Source organism: Pseudochaenichthys georgianus, chromosome 12, assembly GCF_902827115.2.
Source record: "Pseudochaenichthys georgianus chromosome 12, fPseGeo1.2, whole genome shotgun sequence".
In the NCBI taxonomy this organism is placed as follows: Eukaryota; Metazoa; Chordata; class Actinopteri; order Perciformes; family Channichthyidae; genus Pseudochaenichthys; species Pseudochaenichthys georgianus.
The window spans coordinates 14,664,990-14,680,826 of record NC_047514.1 but is presented as its reverse complement, the minus strand read 5'-3'; the positions used below and the strand labels follow the sequence as shown (position 1 = coordinate 14,680,826).

Here is a 15,837-nt window from a genome sequence, read left to right as displayed (position 1 = left end):
TTCGCAGCGGCTGGCCCTGGGCTCTGGAACACGCTGCCCCTCCATGTGAGGTCGGCCCAGACCCTAGGGGTTTTTAAATCTACTCTTAAGACACACTTCTTCTCCCTGGCCTTCTAGTCAGAGCGGAGCATGACTCCTGACTATTCCCTGTGTTTTTTATATATCTGTTGTAATTTATTCTCTTTTATTGTGATTGTAGTAGTGTTTTTATTACATGTACAGCACTTTGGCTCCACCAAAAATCACTTTTAAATGTGCTTTATAAATAAAACTTGATTTGATTTGAAATGCTGTGAGACAGACACCAGAAAAAACTCAAATAACATTTGTCATATTCACTTTATTAAGATACATTTAGACAAAACATATATATTGGTTCACAGACAACATGAAGGTACATGACATCAGTTGAGTATTGTCTCAAGAAATGAACTACATTTTAAATAGTTTAAAAGTTACTCTGCATTTAATACTAGATCAAATCTAAGGAGACATTCTGACATGTTGTTCAGGCTTCTTTAATAAGAATTCATAATTTGACACACACACACACACACACACACACACACACACACACACACACACACACACAGTGGAGGAAGCTGTTGTCAGAGGTAACGAAGCTCTACAGGTGAATAAACTGGCAGCCTGTCTGATTTTACTGTCAGTGCTCAGACATAAGGTGTCAGTCCCTGGGACCGGTTTGACACAGGTACGGACTACCTGACATTTAAAAAAAAAAAAAGATATCCTAAAATTAAATGAAAAAGGTTCTCACCAGCCGAACCTTTTTACTCTTAAGTTTGAGCGTTCCCTGTGAAGGAGAAGTTTGTGAACGATGAATACTCTTCCTGGGAATGCGTCTTTGGACAGACATTCTGTCTTTCAGAATACTTCCCCATCACACCCAGTGAAGATAGCAAAAACAACACAACAATGTCAGGATGTCAGTATCAGCAGAGATATGCCATGTTTTGGACAGCAGGAGAATTGAAGGGTGAGCAAAAGTCAAACTTTTGTCTTTGACATGTGATGTGACACGCACCATCTGTGACTACAATATTATTGACACTCAAAGCTATAGGAGGCTAAAAAAACAAAGATTACAATACAAAACAAATGTTATGCATTTGATAAGTGCCCATGATTAGGAATGGTCCCAGTTCTCCAAATATGTAAAAGAACAAAGCATGTTGAGAAAATGTGTCAAAGTAAAAATATCATACAACACTTAATATAAAAAACATGGTAAAAAAAACTACATATAGACATTACATAGGAGTTTACCTCATCATATTGCACAAATACTCAAGTGGAAATTTGTACTGGCCCTCTTTGTTCTCCGTATCACAAAATACACAAAGGAGATTAGGCATGCACAGATAAATGTACTGTACATGCACGCACACTGAGCAGGCGAGGGGGTAAGAAGCTACATGGCTCACATACAATGAGGAGACATTTTAGAAATGCAGTTACTTCGGAAACGTTGAATATTTCTGTGATTACATTTGAAGGCGAATAAATTATTTTAACTAAAGAAGGCAAGTAACTATCGGGAGTGTGAATATATATATATATATATATATATGCATGTACAAGTAGATTAGTGAGTCAAATGTTTATAAAGAAACATTTTAAAGTCACAATGTTGGTGCTTGTGCGAAAGCTATGTACTGTGAATACACATTTCTGACTGATACCACAAAACGTGCTGGGAATATGTTCAAAGAGGTAACAGAGTGGCAATACAATAAAGAAAATATATGAACAATTCTACATTGAACCAAATATTGGATTTAGGGATCAACCGTCACTACAGTTTTAGCTCTCATGAGTTCCATATTATGCATGTATGCATCTTCTGTCTAGCCTTAGCACTGCAGGGTGTAGGGTTAGCAGAGATTAATCATTAGAAAATTAAACTGGTTTCTCACAAAGGTCAATTTCCATAGCATTTGGCATGTTGTGTGACAGCTGGAAATAAATCTGAGTTTGAAAGCACTCTTCATGGGGTGAAAACACTATGGGTGAAAAGCATAAACGATTGACTGATGTGTAGTTGCAACTAACGTATCCTCATACAACAGTCCGTACACCATCGTGCAAAAACATTTTCTAATGTTCTTTAACTAATGTCCAGCAACACTGCAGTGCAGATCATGTCTAACAATTAAAACTACTAATGGTAAGGAAAAGATTGTGGGTTGGGTTAAAAAAAAGTATGTGCATACACCCACTTATTTAAGTACATAACTTATGTAACAATAATTCAACTTTGACTTTGTGTTGAAGACTAAACACTAACAGCGGAATCTATGAGAGAGTCTGTTGTTTGACGAAACCCAACCTACTTCTTAAGCTGATTTTCTGAATTAAATTGAGGCTCACGATTATGTAACCAACACATTGTGTGTGCTTTTATTTGTATTATGAGTATAAATGGTGAATGAGGATATCTAGTTGCAATACATATCAAATCTGTTCATACAGTTTTCACTATTGATCATGCTAGTCCAAGTAGGCTGTATTCAGAACTGGTGACTTAAATGGGAAGTTTAAATGTACAAGATTGGGAAAGTTGGGGTGGGGTTGTTTTTTTTGGTATATATTTGATGCGACTAATCAACAGTTGGTCAGTTTCTCACTAGAAATTGTATTTTGTAACACACTTGTTTAAACAAACATTAGCTTCTCATCTCACATAATTGACTGCCTTCAGTGAGGCAAACACACATCAAAATAGAATTTAGTATTATGATTCAACCTGGCTGGAAACAGTTAAATGCAATACATTCATATTTGTATACGTTTAAGGATGTTACCACAGACGTATAATTCATAGTAGCCTATGCTTAAATGGTGGTAACAACAAATTGTCAGGCAATATTGCTGGACTGAAAATGGATATGTGCAAATGAAAAGTACTGGAATTCAACATCCAGACAGACTATTTTGGGGAAACTCCACCCTGTGGGCGTAGCTGTATTAGTGGCGCTTAAATCCTTATACAGCAAAAGTCTGACGTCAGAGATTTGGTACAAACTCCTCATTATAAGCACATTACTCAGCTCTGGACACAGCCATGTATCTCTTCATGTTGCGATTTGCATTATAACAGTGATTATGTCATCTCAGCTTACACGTTTTTCCTCTTAATGGTGCATAATGTATTGCTTCCTTGAGGGAAATAATAAAATGTATGATAATTGTATTGAGTAATTAAGAAGTGTAAGTATATTTCTATGTAACTTTCAATAAACAATGTAAGACAGATGTTCATAAAAAGGAGCTTTAAAGCTATTGGATAGCATAGAAATGGCACCATAACTTTGTTTTGTGAGCTACAAATGACCCAGAAGATCAACTAAAAGATTAACCAAAAGTGACACAGAATAAAACATACAATTAAGTATAAAGCAGAAAATAATATCAATTCAGGAGGTAGCGGTTAACTATTGACCTCAAACTCCAATAAAGACGAATAGCCCTTTAAGTGAGCACTTCATTGGCGGGTTTGAGATCCTAACATGATGAGCCTTTCAGTCCCAGAGACGTTGTTGATAACACTTTGGACTGACCTAGCCAGAAGCCCTTTGGAGTTAAGAAGCTTAGATGTGAATGCAAAATAGCTTTTCCTCAGATCGTGTTTTTTCAAAGACGATCTTTTGACTGGATTGTCTCCTGTTAACTATTATTGTGCCGCCATCACGCAAGCACAATTCATTGGAAGGAATGCAGTGAATTTCCTGTAAGCTCTTGGGGGATATGGTTTGTTTTTCCTGTTGCTGGGAGCCAATTTTTTTTTTTGTCCTCTTGCCCTCTTTAACTTCCTGTCTAGGAGCTTGACTTCAGAGAGAGGATACAGAGGTGAGCGTCAGAGGCCACTGATTAGACTTCTGTTATCCGTCTCGCAGCTACTAGCCCCTCCAATCCACCAAAAAAAAAAAAACGGACACAGGAGGCTTGGTGGGGTCAAAGTTGTGCTCCTTAAGGAGAATTTAAAGTGGACATGCTTTTTAAGCAGTGATAAAGAAAACAAAAGCACATAACCCGTATAAGTGACTTTGAAGGAAGACAGTGGCTCTGCTGGAGGTGGAGATGACCATAGTCTCATGCCATGCTGCTGGTCGGTGTGCTTTGGGTGCTTCCAATGCTAGCATTGGCGCTACTGTTCTCAGAAGGGGAAGGGTTGGTAGAAACTGGTTGTCGTTTAGCTCCTGAGCAAGGACACCCTGAAGAAACATGAGACAGAAGCCAATAAGAACCTGGAAAAAATAGAAAAGATACTAATGAAAAAAAAGGAAAAAAGCCCTTACCAGGAAGATTAGCTGCAGTTGAGCTAATGTCCAGTCCAGTTGGGTAACCTGAGGAAATCATATTGAGACAATTTCAAATACAGACGAATATAAACTTAGATCTATATTCAATAAAAAAAAAATATATTTACCTGTTTTTATTTTGATAAACCACAGTGCTCCAATAAGTAATACTCCAATCAGGAACCCTCCAAATGCAATGCCCAGAACGCCAGGTAGGCGGAAATCAAAGCATGGTGGGGCTGAAACATACACAGGAAACATCACAATGTATGCAAGCTTCAGATAAAAAACAGCAAGGGTTTCACAGATGTACAAGCCAAAAAGAATGACTTGAGATGCTCTTGATATACAGAAGGTGGTCAACCACAAATAATGTTCTGATTTTGTTTTGCATTTGTGTCAAAATCATTATTTTAATGATAGTTGTTGATGCAAAGACTTTGTTTCAGATCCAGAGATAAATATATATAATATTATTTTTCACTCGGGAACAGCAAAAAGTTCAAAGATGTCAGCAACCTCATCAGATTGGCTGATTTCTCCTGAGAAGTACAGCAAACCAGAAGTACCGGTTGCCAGAACCAAATCTTCTTTCAGTGCAGCAAAACACCCACGCAGTAATTGTACTGGTGTGTCTAGTGAATTATGTACCGAGGCAAAAGCATTGTGAATTCAAGGTGTAGGAGTTTGTTGGAATGCACAAATAAAAAAACAAATCCTTCTCACAATTACAGAACAATTGAATGAAGATAAATACAAAAGATAACTAGATATAGTGATATATATTGATGGTATAGATTTAAAGAAACGACAAACAGCAGCTATGTAAAATATATTCTATTTGCACAAGATCTTTGAATAGTACATTTTCTCCCTTCTAGTTACCATGGCAATTTAAGCAAAGCCCACGCAGTATATAACATTGTTTGGCCCATCTGAACTGAACATTGTCTCCGTTTTAATTTAATAATATAAATGTACAATCAAGTTTGGCATTGATGGTTCTGTGTGCTCGCCCCGCACAACGTCCTTAATTTCTGACAAACTTAATAGAAAACATAAAAATCTGAGCCAGCAGCAATAAAATATAATTTTCTCTTAAATCAGCTCTGAAAGAGTAAGAACGGGCACACACTAAGACTCGCTCAAGCCCATGACATGCAGCACTGTGGCATTGACATCTGGGCGAGCATGGCAAGGCCATCCCACAGTTTCGCTTCGCTCATTGTGGTCTGGCAAGGCCGTGCATGGATGACCTTGAGAGAGATGTCTTTTCAATAAGGCTGTGCAATAAATCACTGATATATTCCCCCTTCGCTCAGACTTCAGCTAAAACTCGTCAGTCATTGATCTTTGCTTTTTAAATCAGAAAACAAACATGATATTCTTTACCAACTTAATTAAACTTAAACCAAGATCATGTATAAATCACTTTGACAGAAAGCAGCTGGAAGGTTTGAAATGTTATATTTTTAACTTAACTGGGAAGTAATGAACACGTTTTTTTTAAAGACTTAAATTATGTATCAAAATAGAATCATCAAATAAGAATATATTTTGGCTATACGCACAAAAAACAGAAGTGTGTTGTGTCAAATCAAGAAAAGACAAACTCACACCCTTCCTTCTTCACATCTTCTGCTACCTGTAGAGATCATCCCAAGTATTTAGAACATTTGGAAGAAACTAATCATCACCTTTGCACGAGTTCCTCTCACCTGCCTCCTGCCTCCTGTGGAATGTGCTAGGCTAAGTGCTACACTGGGCTTTATAACCCTCCCTGTCCTGAAGTACATGACAGAGGACATGAAGGACAGAAGAGAGTGAGGTTGTTTAGTAGAAACGAGTCACCCCTTCGTGCAGTATTATTGCTCATGAAAAGAGCCTGAATGAACTTAATGACTATCAGAACATTTTAACTGAACTGTAAGACATTAGGAAAGTACAAAGCCTGATTTTGTACATTTGATCAAACAAATATCAAGTGATTTAAACATGACCCAGAACACAACAGTGACATCTTGTGGGCATTTACTCCGACTGCATCCCAGAGAGCCAACCCAGTTTGTTGATCTGTCAACGAGGAACATTCCTTGACCCTGAATGAGCCAGAAACATCACAGCAACTTCTGCAGGCTTTCTCTAGAGACCTTTTCTCTGTAATCAGTTGCTGTGTTGGTTTGTACAAAGTGAGGCTTTGACAGCAAAGCTGAATAAACAAGAGCAGGAAGCAGACGCTCCACTGCAGGTGGACAGGAGGAGGCAGAGCCCTCTGTATGAATACTAGCAAACAGGAATGGAGCCGATATAACCCTTTGTATCTCTGACACTGGATAATGAATGGAACTACATAAACAAAGCTATTAACCTGACACGTTCCTTTACAACTAGCACTATTCCTGTGATTCAGTTCCAAGTCTCCAGGAAAACACAAACAGTTGTGTTGCCCAAGTTAAAACTACAACACAAAGACTAAGAGGGGACAAACAGGACACAGGAAAGCATGGATGAGTGGTTCAGTCTGCTGCAGCAGCACTGTATGCTGCACCACTGACATACCAACCTTTATCTTTCTCCTCTCGGAGGAAATGGAGGATAAAGGAAGCTTAAGGAATAAACACATTCAGTTCTTCCAAAGAAGTCTGTGACGGAACTCCGCATTGAATCAACATCTTCTTCCTTTGTATTTTTTGAAATGTTTGAATTCTACTATGAATTAATCATCTGTCTGGAGACTATTTTCTCTGTAAAGAATGACATCTTTCCTTGTTTGAGTCAACTGTGTTGAATGGTCCAACAATAGCAGCAGGCTCAGTGGCTGTGTTTTGACAGCAACACAGTCAGACCCCTTGGAAACACAAAGGAACCCCCCCCCCTCCCCTGAGGGCCATTACTTCTGATTGTGGCCACAAGGTCAGCCTGCAGACCTTCCTAAAGGACGAGGCCCCGGCCCCGCAGCCCCTCACTGGCTTCACTGCATATCCTGAGTTCACTGCTATGACAACCGCCCGCGCGCCACTGAAAGCAACAATTGGGATGAAAATGATTTGCGATTTACTGGCCAAGCACCAGACGAGCAACTAGGCCCTTAGGCAAAATAAGGTAATATATGTTCTCAGTTTATATTTTCATTACTCAAAAAGCAATTTGTCTTTTTATCTGTTCCTTGATGTGTTGTTGAAACAAATAAAATAAATGATCAACTACTTAATAGTGTTGCAGATGTTTATATTAGCTGTGCACTTTCTTGCTCAACTAGGCATTTTGTTAACATTCTTTTATTTATAATTATTAATATTTACATTAAAAAACACAAAAGGAATACAAAAAAATATCTACACATAATCTACCAAATATTCAACTGCTTTGTGAATTTTGGGGTAATATTTTCTCTGGAAAGTTTAATTTTGTAAGAAGAGAAAGAGTAGAACTAACTCAATATACCTGAGTCTAGTTGCCTAATAGCACATTGGGATTTGTTCTAATGTGTTCCAATGAGCAGAATGGGAATGGCAACTGATCCATATTTTGGAGTTGAAACTGAACTCACTTGGTGGTTGCAGACACGGCTGGGTAACCTCCAGATTCCTCTTCACTCTTCCTCCATCTCCACATTTCTAGTGAGGCAGAGAAAGAAATGCGTTATTAACCATACCCAAAAGGTCACTTGTCATAAGTGTGTGAAAAACTACATTCAAGCTTTAGTATTTTTGCTGTTGGCTAAGACTCAAAAAAAGTGTCCCACCACAACAGATCTACAATGACCTTCACCACAAAATAGCCCAGGCAAACAAAGGAAGTTTGTAGCACAGGTTAAGAGTTGTGTCATGTTGTTTTTCAAATGTTGAGTCCTACCTCACTGTAGCAAAGTTTGACAGAGCATTCCAGGTCCCATGTGGTGGTCGTCAGTTCGTGGAGCTGATCTAAGGAGAAGCTCAGTCGGGTGCTGTTGGGACACACATTTGCAGAGCAAGCCTCTGACATGAAGGGCAGCTCTTTCACGACAGGGCATGAGCCAGTGGAGCGCACAAAGCAGCTGATCACCTTGATGGTCAACACAATGTACCCCAAGGTGTGCCCTGAGATCTACAGGAAACAGAAACAGATACAAACACAGTTAAACAGCACGGAAAGAGCACACTAAGCACAAGTGTACAACTGTGGGTATAAAAGTGAATGTGTTTCACATTGAAATAAAGAATTATACACAAGGGTATTCAAGAGATTTTGAAACGTTGAGTTAAGAGGCGTGAAATACAGCGGAGAGGGTGAATGATTTCTTACCTCTGCATAAATTCTCTTGTCACTCTGCACCTTGGTGTTAGGGTCCATGGGAGAGCGGTAGTCTGGGGAGGTGTACAGCTGCATCAGCAGGGGCATCTGATGGGGGGCATTAGTGGTGGTGGGGGTAACTGCTGCTGGTGCAGTTTTTATAACTGAGGGAAAAATGGATCAACAAAAGAAATGCCATATATGTTTACTTTGACTTATTAAAGCACTCATCTTCCAAATGTTCCATCTTTGTGCTTGGCTTTTTTTGCAGTACTCCATCTATTCTCTTTGTAAAAAAAGCCTCAAAGCTAAGAAATGGTCTTACCTTCAGGGTTGTCGTTGTCTCTAAGGACCAGTAGGACCATAGGATACTTTGGTGTGACTTCAGTGTAGCTGGTGAAAGTACTGACTTTGAAATAATCTAAAGCTTTCCTCTGCACATCCACTGCATTGTCGCCGTTCAGTGTAATTGAAGGTGGGATTCTGTGTGGGATGGAGAGCAGCACGATGTCATTGGTAGACTGTAGAGAAGGAGAAGACCAGGTTAAATATATTATTAATATTCACTTAGAGACTGTCTACCAGCAGCAGTCACACAATAACATGTTCACAGGCATGGGAAAGCTTACTGTGTGTAAGAAATCCTCTAACCCTTTTAAGCTATATCACTCCACTATTGAGTAGAGTCTGTGTCCTCATTTATCCTATTTTACATTTGGTTGTGAGACAACAAATATATGTGTGTGTTTGTGTGTGTTAGCTTACACCAAACTGCGTGTGCAGTGGGTTGATGAAGGTCCATATGGTGCCCTGAGGGCCTCTCAAGAACACGCTGGTCTTCTTAGCGCCAACGCGAACTGATACATTGCTGCAATATGAAGAATCAGAATAAACATTATAACACTTTTGCCAACAAAAAAAACCATACAGGAGGCTCCATGCTGTGTGGATCGTTAGGTTTACCAAGGGTTGGCACTATCTGGGATGTTTATGATGTGAAGCTCCGTTTTATCATTTGGGTTCTGTGGTGATGGGGAGCAAGATGTATCCAGGGGTTTCGTTTCAATCTTCATGAAGTGCTTCTCTGATGCATCTTCATTTCTCAGTGTGCAGTTAGAGGAGCCAGGTTTGGTTCCTGTAAAACCACAAACATGCATTTGGCTAAACACCACATTTGAGAAATACAATTATTCCTGCATGCTTAGTCTAACAAAGAAACAAGAAAGGTCAAAAAAATAGACTGATTGCACTTTTGTTACCAAATGTTTCATTGGGGTAGCGGCTCTGCCAACATTGGCAATAAGAAATAACAATGTAAGCCTTTTTTTTACTATTAATACAACAGGGTAGTTTCAATGTGAGTGATGCTCTGAGAGAATATTGCTAATCGGTGAAATAAGTTCTGTTTACAGAGTTTTACTGGGTGGCCGACACTGGAAAGCGATAGCCTGCAGCATCAAACCAAACTGCCGGGACAGGCCCATTAGTACCTTAACTTTCCTGCTATGGGAGAAGTTCCAGGAGCAGTCTCATGAGAGTTCACTACGCTCAGCCTTTGACCAAATAATGCGGACTGATGGTTTGCAGGTGCATCCTGTTGCAGAGCTTAAATTGCTACACATATTTTCGTTCCAAGCAATGATGGTGGAAATGGGGGAGAAATAGCCCACAATAGTACCTCATATAACCTTATCAAACCAATAGTCTGCCAATGCCGAGCAACAATTTGAGCCACATTTTGACAAGAATATGCTTGGAAAATACACCGAATATACCCTGAATATATCGAGGGTTGAATTTAAGCCAAGCCTCCTCCTCCTCCTCCATCTTCCAAGAGAAAACTTTTAACAATCTCCCTTCATGTGGAAATGTATTTGCAAATGGAATGATTTTTGAGTGCTTTATCATTTTAAATCGACTTTTACTATCAGTCCTAAAATTGACTATCTTAAAAGAAGTTTCTTTAACACTGTGTTGCCATCTTGCTTGAGTCTACAAAGCCTATGCGCACCTAACATCACAAAATCTATGACAAAGTACCATGATACCGATAATGCAACAATATTATAGGGTTGACGGCTTCCACAAAATATTCAAACAGTGAGATTTTTTGGAGAAATAATAATTCGTAATGTTTAAATTAAGTGCTCATGTCACGCTATTGCTATAGTATTAATATGTTAGCCAGCCCTAGCCGTTACATTGTGCATTGTGCAATCAACATTTTCTTCATTATGATACAATTCAAATATTCTTGTCTTTCCCACTCCGTGAAAAACATCTTTACACCAGCAATAGCATTCTCTTAAATTCACAACGAGACAATCTGAGGGACATTTCCTTATTTTATCCTCAGCAAGCTTTCATAGCAAAGCACTGTTTTATAGTCATTGCAGACTTTTCAAACGCCTACCACAAATCCTACACAAGTTAACCTAACACCTCAATATGGGCCAAGGAATACAACAACATAGCAACGTCAACTGTGGCACTGCTTGAATTAAATGCCCTTGACTGTGAGTCAGTAAAACACAGATGGCTCAAAACACAACATTTCATCACATCTGGAGAAGGACAGACAATTATAATAAAGGAGATTAACATTTAATTGCTAAAAAATACTCACACAGGACTTATGGCAATAGCAGCATGTCTAGCCTTTCATGAGGGTTTCTTTTAAAATCATATTATCCTCCATCTTTAGCATTAGTGGCATTTCAATGTTCAGGAATGTGTGTTTCAAACATGCACCTGTCATCAATATAAAGTACAAAGCACTTTCACTTGGTTGCAAAACAACACATGTTTAAAATATGCTATATATATGTTAATGGTTAAATAAATACACATTTCCCCAAGGTAGGTTTGACGTCATTCTAAACAGAACCTCTAGTTATTCAATTCAGTTTTTTTGCTGTTATTGCTCAAGCTGTTGTTTAGCTCACTGCTGCATAGGGTAAAGGATGACACATAGCGCTCCTCTGGAAACATCTAATAAATGTCAACATTAGTATGCGTAGTCTCTGTGTGTACATGTACAATATGAAAAGTAGAAGTGGATTATATATGGTGTATTCCGTGTGTTTAGTGTAAAGAACTGCGACATAGCAATATACTTTAGCAGACTCTTATTTGTTCTAGAGGGTCTTTGGCCCACACACCTTATTCTAAAAAATAATGGCGTCTGCTTATTTATGTAATGCAGCTGTACTCACTACTCTGTCATCAGATCCTACATACTCAATTTCCTGGTTAAAAAAAAGTTAAATGTTTTTTTAATGTATTTATCTGTGTTCTTGTCTCGGTTATGTTTTATTAAAAGTCACTTCATAACGTGTAGTTTTGAGGTCCTACACATTCTCATGGGCACATTGAAAATCAACATGTTGAGTTGAATACATATATATTTGATAGAAAACATGTTTTTTTGATGCAATGTAGTGTTTTGTCAGTGATTCACACTAGGGGAAATTTCCCACACACTTATAAGAGCATGTTAGTGAGAGAGAGAGAGAGAGAGAGAGAGAGAGAGAGAGCGAGAGAGAGAGAGAGAGATTTGTATGTGTAAACAAACACAGTATTCAGCAGTGATTACTGTACTGCAAACTTTCTGCTGAATTATGTAAGCTGTATGTTGTGCCCCTGCACTTCCTTTGCTCCCTTCGGCAACACAAATACTGCCTTAGACCAAACAAAGATGCAGATAGCATACTCTAGATAAAAATCATAGTGGGGCTTTGAAACTATTTAAAGCGGGCAGAAAGTTGTGTACAGTAGTTTGGCAATCTGATGGATAATGCAGTATAATGCTTTCCAAATACATCCTCACTCATCTTTTGGCATGTTACTAGTTGTACTGTAATTTACTTCTTCCGAATTGGCTAATTCAACCAACAAGTAAATAGAAGAAACCCTGTTAGTGTAAAAAACATATTTTCTAAAACAACTCTCACCTTTTGTTCCCGTCGACGTCACTGCTTTCAGGTTTCGGATTGTGGTGAATGAAGTTACACCCCCAAACTCCTGACTCGCCCACTTGACCAGCTCCTCGTCTTCAGAGGGAAAGTCTCTCTTGTAGACGATGTCGTGCTCTCCATTAGTATGAAGGCTAATTGCGGAGTCATTTTTTACCTGGAAAGTAGAGCGCCAGTCATGAAAATGTGTTTCATTAAATACTATTTCCAGTCAGAATCACTAACTGTAGGTTATAAAACAAGAGCCTGTTTGTTACAACAACACCAAATTGAGTCAGCCATTTATTTATATACACATCATGTCTGCTCATACTTTGTCATATCACACATGTAAGCCCATCCCTTTGATTCTATTGCTTTTTCTTGACTTCCACTCCGCTCTCCCTCTATTCTCTGAGCAGGGTGCTGTTAAAAAGAAATGTTTATTATGGTTAAGTGTCCACGAGCACAGCCTGCACAACCCTGTTGGAGCCAAGGTCTTTCCTTTGCTTCCTGAGTGGGGCCAGGAAATGGGACCTTTTTTAGCTTTGTGCGTCACCACAGTCGGCTGGAATCTGGCTCCATACAAGGTATAAATATATACATCCATCCCATCGACTAGACACTGCTGTTTCCTCGTCTGGGCCGATGGGAAATAATGGAGTTTACATTAAGCTTTGCATGAATAAGAGGGGGGGGGGGTATTGTGAACATTGCAGTGGAGACTGTCTACAGTAAGCTTGTAGACAGTTACACCTACAGTATGTAAAAACATTACTCATTAAATAACAATTTAAGAAAGGAAATGATTATGTGCTCCAGTTTGATATTGTTAGTTCTTCAACCCGGATTTATAAATTGACACCGATTTGTTCTTCTCCAGCAGAACAAAGGTCTAAGTGAAAAATAAAGTACTGAATAAGTACCCATTTTGTAAACAATCATTCTCATCGACACTCACAAGCAGCTTTTGTCATGACAGTACAATAGGATTTGATTTAAAAGGTCCCATGTCATGGCCATTTCTACTGATCACAATTCCATTGTTGAGGTATACTAAAATAGATTTATATTGTGCAATTTTCCAAAATCACATTGGTTTCTCATACAATCTCTGTATAGTATGTGTATTACTGTATGTGTACTCGGTCCTAAACGGCTTGTTGGAGCTCCTGCCCCCCCCTCCCTATGAGCCCAGTGGCCATCTGCGAGACAGCGAGACACAGCGAAACCCGCAGCCTGGCTGGGAGTTTGTGTGTGCTCACACACCGACTCACAGCCTCGCCGCGTCCCGCCGTCTCAGGGAGGAGAAATTGGCTGAGCGCCAGCCGAGAAAAGATTGAGAGTGTGTGTGTGTGTGTGTGTGTGTGTGTGTGTGTGTGTGTGTGTGTGTGTGTGTGTGTGTGTGTGTGTGTGTGTGTGTGTGTGTGTGTGTGTGTGTGTGTGTGTGTGTGTGTGTGTGTGTGTGTGTGTGTGTGTGTGTGTGTGTGTGTGTGTGTGTGTGTGTGTGTGTGTGTACACAGACTTAGTGGCTCCACAGATTGGTCCATTTGAGTCGTCGTTACGTCACTTAGTACCAGGAAGAAAAAGAGAAATCTCCAACGAGGCGTTCTGCGAGGCTCCACTAGCACCTGTCACTGTACCCAGGAAGAAAAAGAGAAATCTCCAACGAGGCGTTCTGGGGCAGCACAGACAGGTGTTTTCTGTGTTGGAGTTTTACTCGCTACAGGGTGTACTTTGAGGGTTTGTGACTCTGCAGACCGTTTACATGCATAAAAACCTTCATAACACACAAGGGGACGGGTAATAACCGGAAAAGCATGACATGGGACCTTTAAAGCAGTGTAATCGGTCACCAGTTTACTTTGTGTTTTAATATGCTTTGTTTTAATCACTTTATTCATAGTTTGAGCTCAAACATAGATTTATTTGGACTAAGTTAAACATTATTGAGCTCATAGCGTCACGTGTGACGGCATTTTCTGCAAATCAGCTAGTTAATGTTTAATGTATGTTTGTATAAATAATGAAAGTCCCTCTCCTAGCCGGTCTAGTGTGTGAGTTATGTGCGCAAGTTCTTGCATCACAAAGCAAGACAGAAACAAATGGTGAAAGCCAAGTAAGCCTGAGGGAGTCATTGGTCTTTCTACATTAATATTTGACGTAAGCTCAAATCTAGCGTGAAAGGAATCTCCAGAAATAAAAGGAGGGAAAGCCAGTCATGACCGAACCAGGCAGAGGACAGGAAGAAACGAGGGAAATAACAATGGTTAACATTTGAATGATTACAGGGACATAACTCAGATTAGACTATCAGTTTGATATTTTGCAGGCTCACAGTAAAGTTCAAGAAACTCAAAGTTGTTTTGTTTTTTTAAATGCGTCACCGTCTACCAGATATTCGAGTTAGTTCTGATAATACTTATTTCCTGTTAGTCTGTTTTGGGATGGATGTACGAGTTTCAGATAATATGACCCATATTTTCACCTGATGATTGACCTCAGATTCTTCCATAAAGTATTATAGGTTTATTGTAGGTGATTATATCATAATGCATGTGTGAATTAAACTGGAAACCCTTATTTTGCGACTAACTAAAAAGTATAATAACTCACAAAACGTAATAGACTAAATTGTGCCTTTTACATGTTTTTGTTGTGTGTTGTTTATTTAAAACAAGTCTTGTACTCGGGCTGGATTTTGAAACCCAACAAGAGCTGTGATTGTGACACTGAGCCAAGCTGTCAAGCCACTGACGTGCTTTCTCAGACACAGAACAGCTGCTGTTTCTCTTACACTGCAATCTGCAGTAAAACATTATCCCCCAGTGATACTGCTCATCCCACGAAAACATCCTGCAGTCACAGGCAATGTTGTCCAGGCTCACGACAGGACATGATACAGGATGTGGCATCACACTGCTGTCAGCATATCACGATGACATTCCTCTAACATGTCACCATTGTAAGTGGTCAGCTGTGATTTCTAATTAATGTATTGTGTTTTTCTACTTGTTATGTGCATCTGCTCATAATGCACAATACTGTTGACTATTTTTCAAGCATTTTATTTTTTTTATTCATGTCTGAAGCACATTGACATATTGGTTATAAACACAGTAAATATGAAATCATCGTTACTTTTGGAAAGCTCTAACTTGCGAGTCAGCGGCCACACATTTACCCTTATGAGCACTAATAAGGGCAAAACATGTAAGATGAACAACCAGCTACAGCAACATGATAGGCCCAATGTGAAAGTACAGTATGAGCTGCTTATGCTTTAAAGG

At 39.2% G+C, this 15,837-nt stretch overlaps 1 protein-coding gene across 2 annotated transcripts in view; it reads right to left on the bottom strand.

Moving 5' to 3' along the window:
- Nucleotides 1-320: 320 nt before the first annotated feature.
- The window catches only part of eng (endoglin), a 43,177-nt gene continuing 27,660 nt past the window's right edge, over nucleotides 321-15,837 (bottom strand). For both annotated transcript variants that reach the window (XM_034096594.1, XM_034096595.1), the window contains exons 5-14: nucleotides 12,548-12,725; nucleotides 9,558-9,729; nucleotides 9,360-9,462; nucleotides 8,920-9,115; nucleotides 8,607-8,758; nucleotides 8,178-8,408; nucleotides 7,873-7,939; nucleotides 4,451-4,561; nucleotides 4,320-4,367; nucleotides 321-4,235 (exon numbers count right to left, since the gene is read on the bottom strand). In XM_034096594.1, coding sequence (XP_033952485.1) covers nucleotides 4,114-4,235; nucleotides 4,320-4,367; nucleotides 4,451-4,561; nucleotides 7,873-7,939; nucleotides 8,178-8,408; nucleotides 8,607-8,758; nucleotides 8,920-9,115; nucleotides 9,360-9,462; nucleotides 9,558-9,729; nucleotides 12,548-12,725 — 1,380 coding nt within the window. In that variant the 3' untranslated portion in view covers nucleotides 321-4,113. The remainder of the gene's footprint in view (nucleotides 4,236-4,319; nucleotides 4,368-4,450; nucleotides 4,562-7,872; nucleotides 7,940-8,177; nucleotides 8,409-8,606; nucleotides 8,759-8,919; nucleotides 9,116-9,359; nucleotides 9,463-9,557; nucleotides 9,730-12,547; nucleotides 12,726-15,837) is intronic.